Raw genomic sequence first — 25439 nt, forward strand, 5'->3', positions numbered from 1 at the left:
GGGAGGGGGGGGAAAAAAAAAAAAACTGCTACTGCGGTCCAGTTCTAAATGGTCATATCCGCAAAATCCATCCTCGTGAACCCTTTCTGAAAAACAAGAGACAGAGACACGGTGTGAAGTTATGATTTATGGATCAAAGGAAAACATTATACAAATGCATTTTAAATAATATCGGTCAGTGATACAGAACTTATACTGAACCCTCCCACCAAGATTTTTCCCATGTTTTACTGCATTTGCCCTGAAAGCACATGAAGTGATTTAAATTTACACACCCCTTTAATGTACTAAGTTGCTAAAATCAATTAGTTGCACCACAGCTGAGGAGTCATAGTAAAGGGGATGAATACTTATGTACTGTTATTTTGTGCTTTACATTGGTAATTCACATGTATTCATTTATCGGAGACTTTTTTGTGAAGTGACGCACATCTTATAGAAAATACAATGTGTTCATTACATTAGCAGGAAGGGAGACATAGATGCAAATGGGGATTCTTAAAACCCTCAAATCAAAACCAAAAAACATAGAAAAAAAATTCTTAAAACCCTCTACATTTATAATTCAAATAAAAAAAAATTCAAAAACCTCTCAATTCTTAACTCAAAACCGAAAAATAAAAAAAAAAAAAAAAAAGAAAAATTCTCAAACTCCTAAATTTTTAATTCAAAACCGATGCGTAGAAATGTGTTTTCCCGTTGACAATGAAGAGTATTTTTATAATCTTGACCTGGGTCAAAATAGCCAAATGAAATCGACCGCGATTCTGTTTGGTGAAGCAATAGAACTCAATTCACTAAAGAACATAGAAAGGACAAAAGAGCTGTTTACACTCAGGAAAGCAGCCTATGAATTAAGAACATAAACGCAAGGGAAAAATGTGATTTCCAAGACCAAACAAAACTGTCCCTTCCTGTCCTTAAGGCATCTGTTTTTTTTATTTTTTTGATATTTTCACAGGTTGTGGGGCATGGTGGCGCAGTGGGGTTTGGCTGGGTCCTGCTTTCTGGTGGGTCTGGGGTTCGAGTCCCGCTTGGGGCGCCTTGTGATGGACTAGCGTCCCGTCCTGGGTGTGTCCCCTCCCCCTCGCGTTGCCGGGTTAGGCTCCGGCTCGCCCCGACCCCACTTGGGACAAGCGGTTTCAGCAAGTGTGTGTGTGTGTGTGTGTGTGTGTGTGTGTGTGTGTGTGTGTGTGTGTGTGTGTGTGTTTTCACAGGGACAGCTGGACAAACAGCAAGAGAGCAGCCTGAGAAGAAGAGGGAAACTATTACCACTTGCTGGACGAGAGCAGCCTGGGAACGTGACCCAGGTGAGGAGGAGGAGGAGGAGGAGGTGCGGTCGCTGACTCCTTCCCCCCCAGCAAGCCTCAGTGAAAGTGCGCTCACGAGCGTGCGACCGTGAGCAAGCAAGCGTGCGAAAGGTTGAGTTTTCGCGTTTGTTTGCGCGAAGCAGATCCTCATTGTTTGCATTTCAAACTCGAGAGAAAAGAGCCCTAGGGAGCGGCTCACCACGTGACAGGGTAGGCGTACCGCGATTTACACCGACACACACTAAACGTGTCCGCACGCTGCGACGGGGTGGTAGTTACCCCGCTGAAAGACACTTTCACGATGGCAGATTACGAAAAGCCAACGTTATTCACCATCTCGGCATTTTAAACTCGACCGCCTACGCGGCGCGGAAAGGCCGCGATGCGACGCAAACGGGGTATTTCACACGCAAGGAATATTGTTCGTGTTCTGCTCCAGAATTCGAAACATCTTCTAGAAATCTGCGTACATGCTAAAATAAGCAGCAGTCAGTGAAGGCGTGACGCTGGCGTTAGCAATGGGATTAAAGAAGCCCAAAGCCTCCGTGGATTAGACCGTCTTGATTTATGCACCATGGGAAGCCCTTATTAACATTGACATTTATTCGTTTATCAAACGCTTTTCTCCGAAGCGGCGAACATCTCGTGGAAAATACGACGTGTTCATTACATTAGGAGAAGGAGACACATAGATGCAGACGCGTGATTCTAAACCGGCTTCTTTCCACCGTATGAACTGACGTTCATCACACGAGTAGCTGCGTAAAACCTGTGCAGTGACTATAATAGCAGAACGGAGATCCTGTGCTTGGCTGCACTTCTGCTATTATAGTCATTGCACAGGATCTCCAAGAGATCAACCTCAGTTTCCGAGTCCTAAGAGAGCGTGGAAGAGCAATCGATTGCAGGGATCCCAGAAGAGCACCACTGTTTGATGCAGGACAGTAAACCCAATACCTGTGAGATTTACCAGTTCCTTCACGCACAGTAACATAGCAGGAAAATCCCAGACGTTTGTTTTTTTTTTTTTTTTTTTAATTTTTGGCAATAACTTGTCACCGAAACGTGATGAGATCCCATCCCCCGTGTTTTTCCCGCACTTCCCCTGAGCTATTCTACAAAGGGAACAGGAAGGATCGGCGATTTGAAGTATAGTGTGGGTAGCAGCTGGGACAGAGAACATCGCATGAAAACAAGAGAGACTTGGAAAAACAAAGAACTCCACTCCCACCCAAAGATAAACTGATGGGTTTCTTATCGGTCACAGATAAAGTCCTCAGCTGAACTTCATCTTATCCGAATCAAACCAAAGGCTACACATCTTTATTTGAAGGCATCTCCTTATCTTGAGCCCCCCATAAATAAAAAAAATTTAAAAAAAATACTAACTTGCATAACAGCTCCATTCAAAGAACATATCTGAGCGAAGCACCGTGCACAGATTGCGCCTCGAATTGCTTGCGGAGAAGCGCCGAGCTAAGGAGCCCCTTTGCCCGGGGTTCGACGGTGGCCGAAAGCGCCGCCCTCACCTGTTTATAGTCCTTGTGCAGCTTCTTGTATTGGAACATGTTGCACAGCACGGTGGCGGCTGCCTTCGCCGCCTTCAGCTTCCCAGGGCTGAGGGAGGAAAGATCACCAGCTCATTAATACAAGAACCCTTGACAGCGTTCACACCAAACTTACCACGTTTACTCCCAAGGTGTAGCAATGCAACAAACATTAACGACACCGAACAAGTCGACACTCTGCATTTACTGGTAACGTAGACCTGCTGCTTTTGGATCCAAAAGGTTGCTGGTTCAGATCTCACCTCCAGCTGCAGTACCCTTGAGCAGGGTACTTACCCTAAATTACTCCAGTAAAATTACCCAGCTCTATAAATGGGTGAATAGCTGTAGGTAGATTAACACCGCAAGCCACTTTGGAGAAAAGTGTCAGCTAAATGTAAGTATTTCATGGGAAATTATGTGACTACATATCAGTTAATCATTATATCTGCACCTTATTCTAAGGGCCTCATGCAAAGTATTATGACCAACTGAAAATAAGTGTTTTTTTTTAATGATGCTTATTACTTCATATCATTTACTCAGTTTTCTCCAAGATGATTTTCCAATGGTAATTAAGCTACTTTATCCATTTAGACAGCTGGGTAACTTTTTTTTTTTTTTTTTTCCTGGAGTAATTTAGGGTGAGTACCTTGCTAAAGGGTATTAGGGCTGGAGAGGGGATTCGAAGATGCAGACAGAGTCTAGAGGCGGTAGCTCTAAACACTAAACGTCACCTACTGACATTTATGTTATTGGTACTTCAGCAATCAGGGGCTGCTGTTACATTATCTCTTAGTAACACACACGTGTGTGTGTGTGTGTGTGTGTGTGTGTGTGTGTTAAGAGATAATGTAACATATATACATATACATATATATATATATATATATATATATATATAGACCAGTATGTGTGTATGTGTGTGTATATATATAATATATACACACACACTTATCACGTGTGTATATATAATATATATGCGTGCATGTACAGACACACACACACACGTCTGTATTTGTATGCGCGAATGATGTTTACTGCCTGTTGTGGCACGGGGTCAATGTATGTTACACATGAGTCAGTGTAAACATTTAATTTACGCTGCACACCCATGTACAGTGAAATGACGGTAAACCAGTTAGGATGACCAGCGATTCGCTACTCGGCTCCCCTTCCTAAGACCATGAATAAAGTTTAAAAAAAAAAAAAAAGATCTGAAGTCTGCTGAACAATAACAAAATCACAGGTTCGTCGAAACCACAGAGCTGCTCCTGTCCATGGAAAGCGGGTCAAGTTCTCAGAAGCTCATTTCCAGCCCGATGCTCTTAGACCGAAGTTTTACAAGCTGACCTTTACCCACATAAGAGATATCATAATTTTTAAGAGGTTCTTGTCTGGGATTTTGCCTATGGGTTCCAACACATACTTAGAGGTGAAATTCAGCGAGGAGGACTTGGCGTCAACAGCTTTGCTTCCCGAACCTGGCGGTGAGGATCTCGGAGGAAAGGATCTAATTGACAATCATCGTATAACCTTAAAAAAAACCCTCTCTACATACAGCAGCTAAAAGAAAAAAAAATAAATAAAAAATAAAAATTTTTAATTACGAGACCCCCCCAATGGGGGAGTTCCAGCTCAACCGTACAAAGCTTGTCTGGTCGTGCAGAGCAGCATTGCTTGGCCTTCATGCACAAGCCTGTCATCGAAAGCGTCTTTGTCCCAACAGACAAACCTTACCAACGTCTTTCAACATTATTTCATCTTACAGGAACTGCACCTTCCGCCGAATGATTTGGGAGACTTTTCCAGAAGATTCCCTCAGACATTTCACAAAGGGAAAAAAAAAAAAAGACCCGTACGTCACACGAAACCGATTCAGCCATCGATGGCTCTTCTTGTTGGGTTTGTTGGCTCCGTAAAGCGTTACATGTAACATGAGAAAGTGGGTGACCTTGAAAGGACATCTGTATATCGTGCGGTATTTAGTCCACGAGGCCCATCGCTGCTTCCCTACCCGCAGACTGACTCCAAAGCACGTCCGTGCACAAGCAGATGGGCTCGTTTGCTTCCGCATCCTCCTTCGGCAGCTTTATTTAGAACGTCTGGTGCTGTGATCTACTGTTCTTTATAGCACTCTGACATATTTAGAGGAGAACTCATGCTGCGTTGGCTTTACAGCCGAGATGCACAACCACAGGCTTCCAGGGCTGGAGGACTGCAGGTTTCAGAGGATCCATGGAAATCATAGCCTGACCGAGACCAGGAGCTCCGGCTGAAATTAGTTACGATCCAGTTGACTCTTCCGTGGGGAAATTAAGAGGCGAAATCGAGAAAACCCAACGCAACCCTGCGAGCCCTCAAGTTGAGCTTGCTGAGTTTACGGGTTTGTCCGCTTAAGTTCAAACCGCCACCTCATGTCCCGGGATGCGCAGCCTTACCTGTTGTCGTGGGAGTTCTTGATGCCAACCAGCTTCCCAAGACCGTCAAAGTAGGTGATGTCGCGGGCGGCCAAAGAGCTGCCCGTCACGAGGTTGTTTAGGACCCCGCAGATGTTGACCACCACATCACTGGAAGGCTCCTTCTGGTACCCATCACTGGGCAGCTTGGACACCAGGATGTTTACCACCTTGGTGGCTGGAGCGCAAACCCAGAAGGATTGGAAGGTTGTGGTCAGGAACCGCACATAGACTTGGGACAGTTCCTAGGAATTTTTTTACGTCATCTTGGAACTTTTTTTTGTGCGGGCAGTGCTTTACGTTTAATCGAAGAGCCCAATGCCTAGAAAACCACGTCTAAAGGCAACACTAAGGTCTCCCTGAACCATGCGCGAGAGGAGAGGCTCACCCATGTCGCCCTTGTCCTTGGTATGGCGCGAAAGGTTTCTGAGGAAGCCGGTGAGCGAGCGCAGTTCCTGGTCGCTGTGGGTCCGCAGCTGGTCCAGCAGCAAGGGCAGCATGCGCTCCTGTTCCAGCGCCGTGCGGCTCAGGACCGACGCCCACTGGGGGAGGCGCACAGAGTCCCATTACCCAATGGGCCAAACAGGTGGCCCCAGCACCAGAGTCCACGTGACACCAACACACCACGTCAACATATGTCTTTGCCACCGACAGCATCACTTTCTGAAATTTGAAATGTAAGTGCGGGGGGCAGCAGGTAGCGCAGCTGTTAGCACTACCGCCTTGCCCTCCAGGGACTCGGGTTCGAACCCCACCTCCTGCTTCAGTACTCCGTGAGTAAAACTGACATTTATTCATTTAGCTGATGCTTTTCTCCAAAGCGACTTGACAATGTCAAGCTTACAATTATTTACCCATTTATACAGCAGGGTAATTTTTAGTGTAGCAATTTAGGGTAAATACCTTGCTTGAGGGGACTATAACCGGAGATGGGGATCAAACTTGTGACCTTGGGATCCAGAGGCAGTAGCTCTAACTACTACAGTAGCAGTTGTCCCCACTTACCCTAAATTTACACCTTACACAAATGAACACACCCTAAATCGCTCCAGTAAAAAAATGACAACGCCGTATAAATAGGCAACATGAGGTAAGTAGCTTAACATGGAAAATCGCTCTGAAGAACAACGTGAGCTAAATTAGTAAATGTAACTACAGAAAACATACTGTACTCGAGTCTTTTTCATTTAGCTGTCTGACCAATATAGAAGAAACAAGCAGCAGAGTGATGACGGTGCAGCTTTTTTCCCTCCAAAATTTGTCAGGAGGTAAATATGGATCGCTTCCCTCAGCACTTCCCATATAAATTACAGCACAATACACCACTGCCGCATATTAATCATTCAGCTGCTGTGACTCACCCTCATGGAATAGAAGAGCCCAAAACACCGAGACGCGTCAGCTCGTCCTCACGCCGTTTACAGAAAGCCGTAAACGCCGACTTCGCCCACAACGCGACTCCGCGCGAAAGTTGAGACTCCTTCATATCTTAGTCCTCCCCTGCAGAAAGGGGGTAGCTTGACCTCGTTTCCACGGGAACGTACTCCTTTCCGAGGTCACCGACACGCACGCGAGGCACCTTCGAGAACCTGCCCTCCCACCGTCGCGCCAACGATTACGCTACCCTCCCTTATCGCCTTACGCCCATTCATCTCCAGAACCGTCCGGACCGAAAGGTGCCGTCTCCGACCCCATTAAGGCCAAATCGCCGGACCCTCTTATCTTATCTCCTTCGGCCTCTTTCGGTCCATTTCAGCTCCTCGCTCAAATTATCTTGACCATTAAAAGGCGACCTTTTCGAGCGAAAGAACGGAATGCCGACAATCCTGTTAATCAGAGCCGGGAGTCGAAGGCGTCGCGCCTTCCGCAGTCATTTTTAATAAACACTTCAGCGTCTCTTAAGTGAATTCCGTGTGATACTTTGCAATATTTTAGAACTCTTTGTATTCACTTTTGAAGGGCACATTTAGTTTGACCAACATTTTCTCCGCTAAGGTACTTATTTATTCATTTACCTGACGCTTTTCTCCAACGTGACCTACACTGTTCACACACACAATTGTTTACCCATTTATACAGCTGGGTAATTTTTACTGGAGTAATTTTAGGATGAGTACCTTCCTCAAAGGCACTACAGCAGTATGTATGAATTGTATTAAATATTAATCATATGAATATGGGGCTCACAGAAGGCAACAGGTCTAACCACTGTGCTACCACCCTCTGCGAGTCCCATATTCATATTAAATATTACTCATACAATACATACATATTATTCATATTCATACATAATTTCTAATAATTTAAAACTTAAATCTGCTGCACCTTTTTTCCACGTAAATCTCTGAATGTTGTCATTTCTGAACCCCATATATGCCCATTCTTACCGTAAATCACTCTGACAAGCTGTTGTTGAAGACGATGCATAATAGATGCATAATCAGTGCATAATAATAATAACAATAATTCTTTAACATGATGAAGTGCAACCTAATTTCCTGACATAAGTGCCATTAAGAATAAGAAGTTCCTAATTCTGTGCTTCCAAACATAAACCTTTAAAGTAAAGCAGAGCCCTACAGTTTACATTCATCTCCAAAGCAACTTACAGTGCTTCATTCAACTATTTACATATTTATACAGTTGGGTAACTTTTACCGTATCAGTTGATACCTTGCTCAAGCATACCGTAGGAGGTAGGTGGGTTCGCACCTGTATCCTCTGGGAGCAAAGGTACTGTTTCTAACCACCTACTGCAACACCTGTAGCCCCATCTCAATTTAAGCAGCGACATCCCCCCTCAAAAAGGGGGCGTGGCCTACCCTTTTCTCTCCAGCAGTGATGTTCTGCAGGGCACCGGCAGCTGCCTCACGCGTTACGGTATTCATCTCGCAGCGCTGCAGCACGCGGTTATACAACCCCACCACCTGGGGGTGCCAGAGCCACTCTTGCCCCTTCGGATCCTTTGCTACCGCCGCGAAGAGGGACAGGTCTTGGTTTTGCCTCTACGGCGGGGACAAAGGGAGTAAACCACGGTGAGTATTTCAGGCTATATTTACCATACGTCTGCTTGTGCTTTCAATATGTAACAAGGGGTTCGCTAGAGAAACACCAACACGCATTTGCACATATCAAAATATGAAATCATATCCAAAAAAAAAAAAAAAAAGACAGGTGTACGACTGCCGCTACATACGTCTTTCGCTTTCTTGCTCTGGGGAGTGAAGCAGCCAATGGCATCGCCCCTCGAGCTGTCCTGCCCCCTCGAGGGTCCCTCCAGCCGCATAATGACAGAGGGGGGCATCTCGTTGTAGAGCTGGTATGACAAGTTCCTGAGGACACACATACTGTTCTCTACGCCCTGGAAGATGAACACGGTGGGGATGAAGGGTGAGCGTGAGGTCACGTGGCAATCCAGACAGAGCTCACCAAGGCACCCCAACCCCCCACCAGATTCCATGGTGAATAATTGGGCCCACACATGCGTGACTCCCTAAAGCAGAGAGAAGTGAGTGGGAGACATGGAGAAGAATGCTGCTTCCACGCAGCCGTACGCCCTCAGTTCCAGACTCACCTTGTCCTCCGCACTGCCGTTCTCGATGCAGTTCCGGATGTAGCTCACCAGCGAGTCCACCAGCCCACGCGTCTCCCGCATCTGTGTCCGCGTCTTCTCGTTCACAGAGCTCAGGTTCCTTAGCGAAGGGCCGCAGAGAGATCCTGGTCAGGTCTTACAATAGCAACAACTGACGAGAGGGATACGCGTGCTGCAGTCCTCGTCCTCCCGTACCTGAGGCACCCGGTGGTGTTGTAGAAGATATCCACCTCGGAAGGGCTCTGCTGGATCCTCTCACTGTCTTTGCTCTGAGACAGGGGCACCAGGATCTTCTCTGTGAGTTCCCCAAGGGTGTCCTTGGCCAGCTTCTCCTTGAGGCTGTCCTTGGAAGAAAGGTTCCACAAGATCCCTGTAGGCAGGCAGAGAGAGAAGTCCTCAGCAGAGGAACTTTTAAGATGGACCTTGAGGAGAGGAGGTCACAGTCAATAACTCAGCTACACTTGGTCCACTCACTGAACTGGTACACACCATCCGCCAGGATGCATTCGGCAGTCACTCCCTATAGCCACGGATGTGATCACCCACCATGCCCCAACCAGACCGCTATTTTCCTCCACCAATGAGGACAAAGTCTAAAATAAGAAGCCCAGTGGTTCTCAATTCTGGCTCCAACATGTTGGAATGAGCTCCCTCTATCACTCAGAACTGCTGAATCCCCGTCAACATTCAAGATGAGTCTGAAAACACAACTCCTTTTGACCCATTTCTCCTCTGATCTTGTATCTGCACCATAAACTTCTGGACATTTCCTCTTTAAAAATAACACTCCCAATCAAATTCTACTTACAACCATTTATCTAATGTATATTGGTAAAAAAAAAAAAAAAAAGTGTGATTTTGGAGTATTTGACTGTACTTCAAGAATCGTATCTGTATCCGTATCTCATCGGATAAATGAACAACTGTAAATGTAGACGTCCATACCAGGCTGGGTCGTGTTTCTAAAGCCTTGTGGCCCTGAGCGGATCTGATCCACAACACAGCTACCACCCAACAACATACCCACACTGAAAGATCTAATTCAAGTGCAACATGCAAAGCAGAGGAGGTAAAACATGTGGTCCTGACACAGAAGCGCATCTGTTCTTCTTCATAGAGATCACGCACAGAGATCCACTGTGGGGTTAATATACGATCCTCAACAGGGGAATTCATCGAAGCACCATCCACCGTGGAGGCTCGTACATCAACCCAGTCGTGTCTTAAGAGCTCCAATAAACGAGCCACTCCATTAATTGTCTTTAACTGAGTTTAATAATGTTATTTCACTTTTTTTTTTTTTAAACATGTATTCATTTTTCTGACACTTTTCTCCAAAGTGACTTACAATGTTAAAGTTACAATGATTTACCCATTTATACGGCTGGGTAATTTTACTGGAGCAATTTAGGGTAAGCACCTTGCTCAAGGGTACTACAGCTAGAGGTGAGAATTGAACCTGCAACCCTTGGGTCCAAAAGAAGTAGCTCTAACCACTACAGTACCAGATGCCCCCAACGTGGCATTTTTTTAAATTTTATCAGTCCCCTTCAATATAAACGAATAACATCTTAATTACACACTCACTGTCCAGTTAACGTTGGGGTTAGGGAGCGGAGCTCGGCAGGTAACCGCCGAGTTTGGGTGCGTGTCCTGCCCTATATACGGTCGGTACCATTTCGATTAAATGGCTAAACAATGGCAAGTTATTGTTTTTGTAAACATTTGTTGAAACAACACATTACATGTTACAAAACTGTTTCATATCAGCTGGTAGCGTATTGGTGAGAGCTGCTGCCTTTGGACCCCCAAGGTCGCAGGTTCGATCTCCGCCTCCGGCCGTAGGACCCCTGAGCCCGCCCAGCCTTATAAACACGTAATTTAATACCGTAAGTCGATTCGGAGAAAGGCATCAGATAAATGAGTGCATGCAAAATTCCAGGTACGCTCTACTTCACCACAGTACTACTATGCGTTTCACTGTGTTCTTACACACAGACTAAAAGTGGAAACTGGGCAGCATCGCTGGGGGGAATTCTTGGTAAGAACAGGTTACCGTACTGCCTGTCCCACAAACACCAGACTGCTTTATCTCATGAGTAAGTGCAGGAGAAGCTGACGCAGCCACATAAGCGGCTGCCAGATAAACGTCTGCTACCCCCAACACTCACATCTCGCAGGGCAACGCAGTAAAAGCCCAGGAATCTCAAGGACTGTTTACTCTTGGTGTGGAAGGCTGTGGAGCTCCAGCTGTGTAAAAAGTTAGCAGGAAAGGGCAGCCGCTATTGGTTCCCTGAAATTGGTCATTTTTTTTGGCTGGGAGGTGAAACGGCCCTTCCCACCTACTGCATTTCACATTTATTTATTTAGCAGATGCTTTCCTCCAAAGCAACTTCCAATGAACTCTTTGTAGTGTCATCAGCCCACACACCTTATTCACCGCGGTGATTTACACTGCTAGATACACAACTTACACTGGGTCACTCATCCATACATCAGTGGAACACACACTCTCTCTCTCACTATGGGTGAACCTGAACAGCATGTCTTTGGATTGTGGGAGGAAACCAGAGCACATGCAAACTCCACACAGACTGAGCAGGGATCGAACCCATGTCCTCTCATGCCATCCAGGAGCTGCGAGACAGCAGTGGTACTCGCTGTATCACCATGCCACCCATGGTAAACCTACCCTAACCTACCACAATAATGAAGAGAGCCAAGGTCAGGGTGTGGTTGTGTAAGAACACAGTGATGGAGAACAAGCTTTTGGAGGATTCAGAATGAGCAGCGTGATGGAGGCAGGCGTGACAGGGTTTGTCAACGGACGGTAACGCGTGCAAGTCAGACGACTCGTACCCGTGATGTTCTTGCGGAGCTCGTCGTCGGGCTCCTTCAGAGCGCTCACCAGCTGCGGGATGCCGCCCGCGTCGATGAGCGCCGTCTTGTTCTCCATGTTTTCGTATATGATGTTGCGCATGGCGCCCGTGGCGTAGCGCTGCACCTCCTGGCTCTCGCTGTTGAAAAGGTGCACCAGGGCTGGGATGCCCTTCATCTGACGCACCTGGCGGGACGACGGCTATCGCTATTACAACCTCCTTCACCTGTACGTCCGGTCCATTTTAAATATGACAATGTTTGTCACAGCCGTAGCTGCAGAAAGCGAATTAAACAGGGAGCCAGAGACCATACACCGAAATAACGTACAAATGCTCAGAATCATAATATAAGCATCTGCATACATTGCGGTAATTACATCGTTATTACATCGTATTATTACATCAGCATTTACAGAAATTTACATAATGATGACGCAATACTTTTAGGACAAGCGGGACAGAAGATGAGACGAGATGATGTAATTTGACAGAAATTACATCACTATTATTATTTTGGCACAGCACCTCACCCCATTCTTAGCATACTACTTGTACCTCGTGTTACGAGCATTTGGGAAACGAACGAGCATACGCAGGTGGTCCCCGTTGACGATGGGTCAACTTATGGTTTTTCAACTTTACGATGGTGAGCCGGAGATAAACATTCAATAGAAATCGTGCTTTGAATTTTGATTTTTCTCCCAGGCAAGCGATACGCGGTGCGATACTCTCTCGCGATGCTGGGCAGCGGCAGCGATCCGCATCTCCCGGTCTCTCACGTAGATGTGTATTAGATGAGTTCTCGACTTGCGATATTTTCGACCTATGATGGGTTTTGCGGAACGAACCCCTGGACTAAGACTTTTCAGTTTATTTTAAATTACATTCTCTTAACTGCACTATTCCCAAAATTTCTCCGTTGCAGAGTGAAAATGAGTTCCGTTCCTACGTGCCACAATTTGTTGGCAGCAAATCGCAAGAAATGGATCTGTGCAGGATCAGCTTCTCTATTTATTATAGCTACATCTGAGACTTTTACAGAAACTGTCCAGCAAACAAATAGACCTACGTATCTTTTATTATTATTATTTTTTTTTTTTTTTTTGATTCTGCACTGAAAGTGACCAGATGCTGACAAACATGTTTCTGCCCTCAATCGGCCCCTTGGGTTAAGTTCAAAAGTGGACACATCAATAAATGAAGAGACTGAGCTGTATTATTAATCTTTTATTGACTCTGAGCTACTGGCTGGACTTTTGAGCTAAAAAAAAAAAAAAAAACTACTGGTCCTGAGTCCCTAGTGTGTTCTTAGTCCTAGTTTTTTTTTTTTTTTTTTTAAACTATTTTCCTTTTTTTACTATATTTCTAGATCAATATATTTTTATCTTACTTTATTTTACCCTGTTTTTATCATTACATATTCTTTATATTTTTGTAGTATTCCTGTAATTTCTTTTATGTGTATTTCCCTTTTTTTTTTTATCTCTACTATTAGTATGTATTGCGGCCAGTCGGAAAAGTGTTGCGCTGCACGTCGTACTATTATTATTGCGTATGAGACGAATAAAATCAGAAGTTCAATTTGTTCACATTTTGAGGTTCCAACACAAGACACAAGGGTTGCATGACTGCGAAGGGCACAAAGACGGGATCAGTCAGTACCTGACTTTTGGCCTCGTTGTTATGGTAACACTCGTGCTGGATATACGCGGCCCCCAAAACCTGCAAATCTGCTTCTGACGTGCTCAGGTAGTTGACGGCAGTGATCATGTCCAGGTTGGAGAATCTGCAGGGAGAAACACGACCGAAAAGGCAGGCTAGCACAGGCAAGACGTTGAAAAACGTAAGTCGAAGAGAACCGAAAGCTTCGATTGTTGACAAAGTAAATAAGAAAAAAAAAAAGAAAAAAAAAAAAAACACTACTAAATAGAGAACGGTCAGGTGTTTAGGGGAACCTGCCTTTGCCACTCCCAGACCTGTTCCGCTGCTGTGACTCCACCTCCTCCACCACATCCACACTAAACAAACGCAGAAAAACTTTCCACGCTCACTTCGTTTGCCTCAACTGCTAGGTTTCTAAGATTTGCGATCGGTGGCCGAAAGCATACGATTGAAATCTACTAGTCCTGCTCTCCACGAGTTTGACGATTTGAGTTACAAGAAAAGCCGTGTCCCCCCTTTGAATTTTGGCAGCTGCTGACAAAAGGAGAGGCAAATCACATCGATTTAAAACAAAAAAAAAATCCTCAACATACATTTAGGAACGTCAACATCTGGTGCATTTTAACCCTGGTGTGTGTTACTAGGTGCCGGCCGCTCACCCGTCGAGGTTCCCCATGCTCTCAGTCATCTCCTTCCAGCTGTCGATGACATCAGCGCCCCTGCCCACGCTCTGCACGCTCTTGACGGACATGGCCCGGGACAGGGTGCCCTGACGCTGCGACGGAATTACGATGCTGCCCTGAGAACCGACCATCATCTGGCCCACGGCCACGCGGCTGCCGCTGCCCGTAGACGCCTGGTGCTGCAGAGTGCCGGTGCCCGACATGGAGCCCACGCTCATGCGGTTGTTGCGGTTGTTGATGCGGCTGATGGTGCGGTAGGCGGGGCCTTTAAAGGAGTGCTGCTGGACCACCTCCATTACCCCGCCACCCCCGGCCACGGCCCCGCGGGACAGGGTGCCGCTCAGAGAGCGCCGCATGGTCGCTGGCGCGGACGCGGATCCGGACATCTGCCGCGAATGGGCGGCGAAGCCGTTGCTGGCGGTGAAGACCGACTGCTGGTAGGGAGGAGCATCGTGATCGGACAGGCTGCCCTCGCTGCCGTCATGGGTCGCGTAGCTTGATACGTGGGCGGCCTGCTGCGGAAGGTTATACAGGCGCATGGAGTGCACGGACAGGGTGTCGGGGTCTGGCCGGCTCACGGAGCGACTCATCATCTGCTGGTGGGAGCTGGTCTGATAGGCGGCCGCGGGCAGCTCGTCAAGGTACATGCCGCCCCCCGCCGTGCCCATCATGCCGGATCTTGGCCGTGGAGCAAAATCCACAGCAGAGCGTGAAGAGAAGCCTCCCGAGTACTGGGAAATTCGCGGATTCTGGGGGAAGAGCACACGCCGCCGTTACACCGAGGGGACGGACAGATAGGGGATCCCTGGGGGGGTTCTAGCCTTACAGACAGGTACAGGATCACCTGTGGGAAGGAGCAGCGAGTGGCATGGAAGAAAATTAGTCATCGTGACCGTTAATAATAACAGCGAACAGCTGCTAGCGTAGTGGTTAGAGCTACTGCTTTTGGATCCAAAGGTCGCAGGTTCGAATCCCACTTCCAGCTGTAGTACCCTTGAGCAAGGCACTTACCCTAAATTGCCCCAGTAAAATTTCCTAGCTGTATAAATGGGTAAGTAACTGTAACCTTAACATTCTAAGTGACTTTGGAGAAAAGGATCAGACAAACGTAATGTTAATACTAATAAGTTAATGATAATTAACATTCTGCACCGACTGAAAAATCTTTCTTTTTTTTTTTTTTTGATTATGAAAGCAATGCCACTCGTAGAGTTATTCTTCCTGCAGGTGCTTGAAAACGTTTCACAGATCTAACGCTTCCAGATCTAAGACGCTCGCGCAACATTGAAAAACCGGCAATAAAATAGCGAACGTTTGTTCCGCCGCACCCGGTCCGGTCGGCTGTTCCACTTTCGGGCGGGGACCGATTCTAAGGCACGGCACTTTATCTGCCGCAGTTATTGTTCCCGATAAAAGGATTAAGGAGTTGCTATATACGCACTGACTGAAGTCAATGAATGGACTCATAAGGCTTGAAGTACAATGAAGATACAGACGCAGGTGCCCCACGTCGCATGGAAAGCTCACGCCACCAGCCATCAGTGACCTTCCGGATCTCCTCATGTGCACAGAATATAAAGTATTTTACATACAGCAAGCGCTTATTGAAGGTGGAGTGGCTACTCTTGCCGTTTAAGGAGCCCTTCCCGCTACGGGGATCTCGGATGTCAGCCGAGCCCCTTCGAGGATCGCGAGGCACCACCTGCCAAGCGTCGAGGCCGATCTTCAGCGTCCATACATGGTGCCGGAGGTCCCTTGAGAAATACCTCACTTTCAGTCGAACTGGTTTCTCGCTGCGGCACGATGAAAACGAGCTGAAAATACAGCCTCGCGTCATCTCGGAACGCCGGAGCAAGACTTGCGCGCTGCGGTGGGAAATAAAGACGCCTCGTATCGTAGTTTAGAAAGTGCTTCCGAACCCGAGGCCGTTCAGACGCAGTTGCGCTTTTAATTTTCCGCTGCGTTACCGCGGTGCTCTGCGAAACCTTCAGATGAACACCAGCGTCACTGTAATCCTTTGTCGGAGGAGAGGCACGCGACACCATCTGCGTTGTATGAACAAGTGCTGAGCGACACCTCAGGCGGGACGGACGCTCAATGGCCAGGGTTCGACAAAAAACGATCGGCCGCCTATTTTCTTTTCCGCCATTTCAAGCAGAGACTAACAACACCGCAAGGCGTTGCAAAAACGCACGCCATTTCGTGCAGTTCCCCCCCCACGGTTCCTTACATTTAGCTGATGCTTTTCTCCAAAGCAACTTACAATCATTCACCCACCTGGGTAATTTGTTTGTTTTTTTTTTCCCCCTGGAGCAAGTGAAGGTAGGGACCTCGTTCAAGGGAACTACAGTTGGAGGTGAGATTCGAACCTGCGACCTTCGGGTCCAAAGGCAGCAGCTGGAACCAGTACGCTACCGGCTGTCCCCACTTATATTTCTAATCAACATTTGTAACGGCAGCAACATCCGTCCACTAAAGCTGAGCCGGACGAGCGTGAGAAGGGGGCGAAGGGACCAGGGTATAACACGGTAACAGGGTGCGATGCCATACTCACCGGCAAAGTGCGGCCCATGTTGTACATGTGGGATCTCGAACTGAACCCAGCAGAAGCCGAGTTGCTGTAGGTGGCGTATTTCACCGAGCCTCCGTATTCTAGGAGGAAGAAAGAAGACGACCACGCGTTACACACCAAAAATGGCCTTTCATACATGTCTATATAGTATATTGTTTAAAATAAAGAAAAAAAAAAACTGAACATGCAGCAACACATGATATACGTGTGAAAAGTCAACCCAGTAGGCAGTGGTAAATATAAACAGATGACACCAAATATATATACAGGCAGTCCCTGGGTTACCAACGTCCAACTTACATACAACCCGTAGTTACGAACCACCCCGCCCCGTAAAACCTGATATTAAAAATTCGAGTTACATACAAATGGACGATACTTTGCGACGCGCATCAAAACACTGAGCGTCTACAGCGGTTTGTTGGCTCGTGGGGGCGTGATCCCGAGGTAGGACAAAGACTTCCTTCTTTTCAGTCGGACCACGTTGCTGTTAACAGTGTCTCGTGCGTTACTGTATTTGGCTTTCATTCTTTTTGTTTTACCCTCCTAACCATGGCACCAAAGACATAATTCTGTAGTACACGAAGTTTGTCTCATACCACCATATAAACCAGTATACGATACACAAGTAGCTGTATACGTACGTATTTTTTTTTTTTTAAAACATAGCATGGTACATGTTTATGGTACATATTGGAGATAAGGACAGAAGGAAGTCCGAAAGATATGTTTCGAGACCCTTCCTGAATTTTAAGAGGGATTCAGCAGTTCTGAGTGAGAGGGGGAAGTCATTTCACGACACTGAAGCCAGAACCAAAAGACTGGTGGTTTTACATTTATTCATTTACCTGACACTTTTCTCCAAAGAAACTTACAATGTTAAGGTTACAATTATTTACCCATTCATACAGCTGGGTAATTCTACCGGAGCAATTTATTGTAAGGACCTTGCTCAAGGGTACTATAGGCAGAGGTGGGGATTAAACCTGCAACCTTTGGATCCAGAGGCAGTAGCTCTAACTATGACGCTACCAGCTGCTTTTGAGTTCGGATCTCTTGTGCTTGGGACCACCGAGCAGCCACAGGTAGAGGAGCAGAGCGGAGCAGAGCAGTCCGGTTGGGGTGTCGCGAGGGATCGGATCTTGTCAGGATCGGCTAAAGAACCGGTGCCACGGCGTGCCGACGGAGTACCGTTGCTGGAATGGCGGCGCGTTCTCCCCACACCGGCGTCACTCGCTGAATCACGCCTTCAAGCAAAGGTCCGGCTGGCTTTCTCGGCAGATAAAGACGACACACCAAGAGTCGGGTGGCGCCTCAGACAAGTCCAAAGGTAGTCTGTCTCACGCGAAAGAACCATGTGCAAACGTGTGAACAAATTAAATGATGGCAACCGACCATAGCTCAGTACCTCCCGATTACCTAGAAGACCCAACAAGTCTCTTTTTAAACTCGGGAAATGTTTCAATGGCTCAGCCGGTGAGGACAATTTTAGTGACTGTCATATAAAGAAGTTCTAACACCTGTTTGGCACTACGGAAGATTCATATACATAAAGTTAATCGTTTATCCATCAATGCTCACAATAACCGAATACTTTAAACCTTCTGGTTAAATTGATTTTTTTTTTTTTTTTTAGCTGATGCTTTTCAGGAAAGCAACTTATAATGGTGAGCTACTTAGGATCATTTTCCCATTTATACAGATTTTAATCTATTAATTATTTTAATTTTTTTATTTAATTTTTTCTGGATCAGTTCAGCGTAAGTACCCTGCTCAAGAGGTGGTATTCCACCTTACAACCCCCGAGTCCAGAGGTGGTGGTCACACATAATACAATATATTAACTGAGCAACGTTCCGACAGAGGCAGACAGACAAATACTTTATTAATAAAGAAGGAAATTGCACCAAAGTAGATATTTGCATTTTCTATGTTCGAGAACAAAAAATATAAATATATTACACATGAATCATTAAAATAAATATAAATTAAAAATAGAAAATAATTTTGGGTAAAAAAGTATGTTTTTTTTTTTTTTTTTATTTCTTAAATGTTACCTTTTGTCTTGCATGTCAAATATTTGGCAAGATAAAGTGTGTCATACTTTTTACTTGTCACACGTCTGAGGACTCGGATCAGATACTGCACAGGCCAACCACCAACTGCAGGAAATTAGCAAAGTCTCCCTTTAAGGTGCCTTCGACAAAGGTATAAGACAAAGACTGTTTTTAATGAACGGAGAAAATTGGAGTATTTTACAGCACTGATATAGAGCATGAATGTAAATTTAAAAATCACTGATATGGAGCAGAAATGCATTTTATGCAATTTATTCAATGATATAAAAAAATCAGTGCAGCAAAAAGATAATAGTAAATTGTAAAAGGGAAATAAAAAGAGCTGAAAACACCGAAAGAATCGCAAACACATTCACTGCGCTCCCATAACATTCGAAACTAAACCAGCCGTTTCTAAAAATGTTTTGGTGTTTGATTCTAAGAATGTCCTAATTATTATTTTGCTCATTGGAGGAGGGGGAGAGAAAAAAAAAAAAAAAAAAAAAAAAAAAAAAAAAAAACCCACTGAATCATTTCTGACAGCCTTAATATTAAGAGCTGAAGAGTAAATTAAGAACCTGTTTGAAACTGTCATCACTGTTACAACTTGTTACATATTTATTAACTATATTTACTGTATTAATTTGCGTTACATCCTCTACACCCACCCAGTGGGAAGGTTCTATTTGAAAAGACACTAAATAAAGCTCAACTGCAGGACATACTGCTCTAAAGACAGAGAGAGACAGATAAAAACTTTAATAAAGAAGGAAGCTGCACCAAAGTAAATATTTGCATTTCCTGTGTTCAGAACAAAAACTATATTATATTAAACGGTTCATACATAATTTGAAAACAACAGTATAATAGAGATTTTTTTCAAATTTTATTTACAACATAATTGAAAAATAATGAAAATTATAATTTTTAAAAAAAAAAAAAAAAGGACGTAAATGAAATAAATCCTATTCTCGGAGTAAAGACGACTTCCAAGGCCTGATTATTTATGTATATAAAGAGAAAGTAAGAGAAACAGTTAAGCAAGGGAGGGATATATTCTGAACATACATGAAAAAGGAGGCGCTTGAGAGACGCGCGCGCGCACACACACACACACACACACACACACACACACACACACACACACACGCGCGCGCAGGCATTAAGCGGGGAAGAACAAAAGCCAGATGTGTCTGCCGGCCATCCCTCCCTCATGACAAGGCCCCTCCTCCCGCACCCAGGCTTATCGGCTCCACGCAGGGCGAGGTCACGACAGCGCTTCCCCGAACAGACGGGCCCGGCCGACAACAGCGAGACCGCGAAGAATCCGCGCTGCAAACAGAGCCCCGAACGGCAGGTTTGGTCCTCCTAAGGACCATGGAACAGAAGGAAGACTAAACCCTAACCCAAAGACCAAAAAAAAACAATAAAAATATCATAGTTCATCAAAAACCATTTCTGTAACGCTGACAGCTCATGTCACTTCAACGCTGGACAGCCCCAGAGCTTCTGAAAATACATTATTTCGAGATGTATGAGATTCAAGGGAGGAATCTGCCCAGCCAACTTTGACACCGACATGGCACTCTGTTCCAGACGGGGGGGGGCGGGGGTTGGGTTCCGAAGGTCGCGAATGGTTTGCATGCCACAAGTTAGTGTCTGTCGAGGACAGTCCAACAGCACTCAACAGCAGCTGTAGTCACCGCGGCTAAAACACCCGAGAAAACGATCCGAACGTGACCCAAAGTCCTACAGTTGCGATGCTCAGGGATCACGTTAAAGAAACGTAGGCACGCCGCGTGGGTCGACACCGCCTACGAGCCATCGAGACCCGGTAAAACACAGTCCTTCCACAGCGGCGCCTGCACGTCATAGCAAGATAGGCAAAATACGTGATAAGAAGTATTCTGCCGCTGTAGGACAATGCAAAACCAGCATTTAAATTAAGAAAGATGCTGCAAATAACCAAGGCTTTTTTTTTATTATTATTATGACTAAGAGTAAATAATGTCGATAAGATAAAATGTGCCGGAAAAGACAAACTACATGGCTATGAAAAGATGTGCAAGCATCTTTCTTAATTACCCAGTTACACATGCAGGTACATTTTTTTTTTAAGGGAGAAATTTTAGGGTATGTGCCTCGCTCAAGAGTACGACACCAGCGGGGGGAAATTCGAGCCAGCAACCTCCGAACCCAAAGGCAGCAGCTCTAACCATAACCTTATCAACTTACTCTATCACTATTGTTAGAAACTTTTGACTTGCGGCACAATTTTTTGGCGTGAAACATTCAAGGCAGGACGTAGACAAAACTCTCGCATTTCGGTTTCACGCAGGGGGGAAGAAAAAAAAAAACTTCCTACGTTCACCTGGTTGCCATGTTTGTTTAAGATTAAAGATTACAGATTACAAATCGGGGGCCGCATCCACCCATTTCGATCAATGCCGCGCTCGAGATGTTTGCGCGTCGTGCGTACGGACATGTCCTTGGGCGCGAGGTCGGGGCGTGGCCTTCGCGCAGCCGGTGCGGCAGGACGCCAGCGGCCCCTCCGTGCCGCATGAACGCACTCTGGAGAGCATCCAGAGGAGAGGAGCAAAGTGCACCTTCAATAAAGTCTTTAATATACTGGATTAATATACTGGAGTGATGTGCACACTGACCATAGATCACTCCATGGAATGGCAGAGAGCCCACATTTATTGGCCCAGCTTGGTATTTGAAGAAGAAAAAAAATAAACAGATTTTTTTCTATTCATTCTCATTATTTTATAACCCAAATTTGAAAGAAATATTTTCAAAAACGAGCGCCGTACGATGACCGAGCTCTTCAAGCAACAGCGGAAACGTATAGCGAAAGTATTTAAAATTTTTTTTTTTTTAAAAGTCAATTTTTTTTTTTTTTTTGGGGCTCCTTCCAGATTCCTCAACCCGGTGCGTTTATAAACGGGCTCCTCCTATAACGTCCCGGGGATGGATGATGAAGGGCCACACCCGGCATGGGGAAAGAATGAGCAGCGCTGCAGCGAGTGCCCTTGGGCTGAGCCTCCGTAGACGGGACACACGCCTGAGCCAGAACCTGGCAGACATTCGATCTAAAGCTTTATGCTTTCATGCACCACATCAAATTACACCACAGACAACTGTAACCTTTGTTTGTTTGTTTGGAAAATGGGTGGCTGGGGGAGACACACCAAAAAAAAAAAAAAAAAAAGTGTGTCCAGCTTAGAAATGTTCAAAGGTGGCAAACCAGTTCCCTGCTTTTATCCACAGTTTGGGCAATAATATATATATATATATATATATATACACACACACACACACACACACACACACACACACACACACACCTGAGAAGGTATTTCAGGTACAGTTCAGAAAAAATAAGTTACGGTCCAACAGCTGGTGTCGTCCACATGTCCTCGAATGTCCTTTCGCATTCCCTTCATTTCGGATGCATTTTTTTTTTTTTTAAAGTTACCTTTCATTCAAGAGCAGGAGGAGCGAGGGGGGGGGGGGGGGGGGGGGGGGGTGCCCAGGTGTGCTGGCCTGGGGCGCGTGAGTGTGTGCGGAGTGTGTTCCAGACCCCGCAACCTGAGCCGACATGTCGAGAAACGTGGAATAGAAAGACAACCGGCAGCGGTGTCCCAGCAAGGAGGCACAACGTGTGTGTGTGTGTGTGTGTGTGTGTGTGTGTGTGTAAGGAAGTGGCCTCTCACACACACACAGTCACTCACTCGCACTGCGACACACCAGCGTGTGAGCAGAGAATGAGTCAAGGTGACATGGCTGCGACTGGACCTGGTCCAGGACACGGCTCTAAATCGGTGAGCACTTCAAACCATGACGCACCACGCAGGAATTACCCAAGAAGGTGACATTTATCTCACCAAATTATTACAACAATGTCTAATACAATTTTTAGGTACAATGTAGATTTTACACTCTTTTTACTTGGTTTTGTATTGTATACTGCGCTAAAAAAAAAAAAATGGTGAAAGTGGCCAAGAGGACGTCCTGCATTACGTAACTGATGTGAGGAGGAAGGTTTATTCACATCGCTTACGATGTGGTAAAACCAAGTACGTCACTACTAGGGGTACGGAAGTGTACCTTGCTTCCGTTAACATTTACACTAACCGTGGACTTGCCAGGGGAGATGGTCTACATGTAGGTAGAAGCCCTGGGAGCCCAACAGGAATGGCCTTTTGGAGACCTTGTCCCAGAAAGAGCGTTCCCTTCACGGTTCAGGGCAAGATGTGGTAAATCAGAGTTTCCAGCCAGGTTTCACACACTGCTGGAAATTAACACCGACAGGGAGGAAAATTATTTGCGAACTGGCGACTCACCGTGTGTCAAAGTAACAAGGCAATAAAGGACACCCGGCGAAGACGCCTTCCCACCAGTCCTGGATGGTAGGTACTACCTGAAACTTTGCGAGCGGGTTTTTTTTAAAAAGTGAGATACCACCACTGCTCGGAACGACCCGCCCCCCGTTTCCTAAACCCTTCACCTGAAGATCTGCAGACCCCATGGCTCTACATAAAGCGGGATCAGTCATCCTTTATGAACCCGCTGAAAAGGAAAATCTCGAGTAAAACAGTGAGGGGGGGTGGGGGGGGGGGGGGGGGGGTGGGAAGAATGACCTGCAACAAGATCCCGCAGCAGTGTCCCCTTTTCACAAGTCCGCCCTTGTCGTACCTGCAGCGGCATAAAAGCCCCGCTTGGTTACACAACGTAATATTAAACCCTTAGAATGAAGAAATACTGACCGTACCGCAGTAACTTTCACCTCAAGTTCAAGGCACTTTCCACGTGTTCCACCACTGCGATGTTTAAGATGTCAAGATACTTCATCGCCGGCCCGTGACGCATTTCACATAGCAGTCGAGCAGTCGGCTGCGTACAGGTAACCAACGAGCAGCAACCGGGGCTGTGGGGGTCGGTACACAAAACCTTCGACTCCGACTCCAGCAACCCAATAATTGCTTCCAACTCCAAGTCCACAACTCCGATTCCACGGCACTGCCCAAAAGTTGCGCATTTTTTTTGGCCGTCGACTTATCCGCCGAATATATGTCTAAACCTACATCACACCTCTAATTTCTGGGCTCCACTTACACGCCAATATATACGATACATTTAGTCGGAACATTTTTCCCGATTCCAGTAACCTAATAATTGCTTCCGACTCCAACTCCACAGCACTGGTAGCACAACTATGGTTCTAATACCTACCTGTCTTTTAACATGCATACATATTTTATATTAAAGTCAAAACAGGAACTTAAGGCAGAAATCTGCTGAGCTAGTGGCTGATTTTGTGCGTAATGTTTTAAACCATTGTTCTCAGAGGAAGGGAGGGGTTGGGCAGAGAAGGTACGACGCAGGTTGAAAAGGCCCAGTCACACATGCAATCATGTTATCATTTTACCAGGTCCACATTATGGCTCTCGGGCGTCGTCTTTATGATGTAAAACGGAGCGAAATCGCAGATGTGGAGAAACTGGCTCTACGTGGTTCGTTCGGCGACACACCTAGACTCACATCAGGCTCGAACCCTGCTCGGATGACTCCCAGTTCCTAGAGAAACAGTCGCGCCTGCACAACATCACAAATCAGTGTCAACGGGTCGCCCGCCACTTCCCGAGATCCGTCTTGAGCAACGACAGCAGTCTGCAGGCACATGCCTGGCATACTTTTGTGAAAGGCTTCGTAAAAGATTCGCAAAATGCCTTTAAAACTGGATTCACAACTACGCCAAATACGCATTCGTTTCAGAACCACGCATGCATGATTTTAGAGCTCGGCCCCATATTTGCTCGTTGGGTGGCCCATGAATTCCCAGCAGATGCGAAAGAAACCTTTTCAGAAATCGTCTAATGCTTCCCCTCCATTCTCTGCACAAATTCCAAATGCAAAAGTTCCTTTAGAAATCTTCCATGGGGGGAAAATTTAAAAAAAGATTTACAAAAGGACACAAACTCACTCAGCGACATTCGTAAATCTTTTTCTCCCCTAAATGTTCCTCACTCGACAATTATTCAGTATAACTATCATGTCTCACTGCTGAATTCAGTTATAATTCGTACTTCCCAGCTGTAGATATAATATAGCTCATTGCAGAGCTCAGACCTCTAGTAGATGCTTTTCCAGTTCGAAAGCAAGTATGTAAGTGTTATGTACAGCATAGTATGCATACTGTTTTATTCTTACTGCTTTTTCTTAATTGCAAAAATTTCTATATTGTTATCACTGTTATGTTACCATATATATATTATACTACCAAGAACAATAAAATCAGAATAAGTAACAATAAAAATAATATTATCATCACTACATACATTAATAATAATAATAATAATAATAAATGCGTAGAGTAATTCCATAAGGCGGAGAGCGAGCTACTAGCCTACAGGTGAGGTGAGTCGTACCCGAGGAGGCGTAGTTGGAGACGGAGCCGTTCGCGCGCGCTACGCTGGACAGGGGCGCGCTCGACTTCTCGGCCAGGCGCATCTGGACCTGCTGCTGGACCCGGCGCGCTCTGGCCGCCTCGTCCAGCGGCGCGTTTCCGTGCTCGAGCTGCGCGTCCGTGGGCACGGCGTACGTGGACATGGAGGAGCCGCTGGGCGGCAGCGCCGACAGGAACACGGCGTCGGGGGCCACGCTGGCGCTCAT

The 25439-nt window shown here is 45.9% G+C and overlaps 1 protein-coding gene across 1 annotated transcript; it reads right to left on the minus strand.

The window, feature by feature from the left end:
- Window positions 1-25439, minus strand: LOC108940919 (plakophilin-3-like). Its single transcript, XM_029256059.1, has 13 exons — window positions 25196-25439; window positions 16687-16784; window positions 14109-14881; window positions 13450-13573; window positions 11768-11972; window positions 9104-9278; window positions 8891-9008; window positions 8513-8677; window positions 8139-8321; window positions 5705-5858; window positions 5299-5494; window positions 2840-2927; window positions 1-86 (listed from the first exon to the last, which is right to left on the minus strand). Exons 1-13 carry the CDS (start codon window positions 25437-25439, stop codon window positions 45-47), a joined length of 2565 nt encoding a protein of 854 aa, XP_029111892.1. The 3' UTR covers window positions 1-44.

This window comes from Scleropages formosus, chromosome 11 (assembly GCF_900964775.1).
Source record: "Scleropages formosus chromosome 11, fSclFor1.1, whole genome shotgun sequence".
NCBI lineage: Eukaryota > Metazoa > Chordata > Actinopteri > Osteoglossiformes > Osteoglossidae > Scleropages > Scleropages formosus.

Excerpts from the sequence above, each read along its gene's own strand:
- LOC108940919 (XM_029256059.1), bottom strand. The coding sequence starts at position 25,439 with ATGAGCGCCAGCGTGGCCCCCGACGCCGTGTTCCTGTCGGCGCTGCCG. Across the intron at positions 8,322-8,512 it reads AGAGCAAGAAAGCGAAAGAC|AGGCAAAACCAAGACCTGTC; the intron begins GTATGTAGCGGC and ends TCCCCGCCGTAG. Across the intron at positions 87-2,839 it reads TGCACAAGGACTATAAACAG|AAAGGGTTCACGAGGATGGA; the intron begins GTGAGGGCGGCG and ends CTTGTTTTTCAG.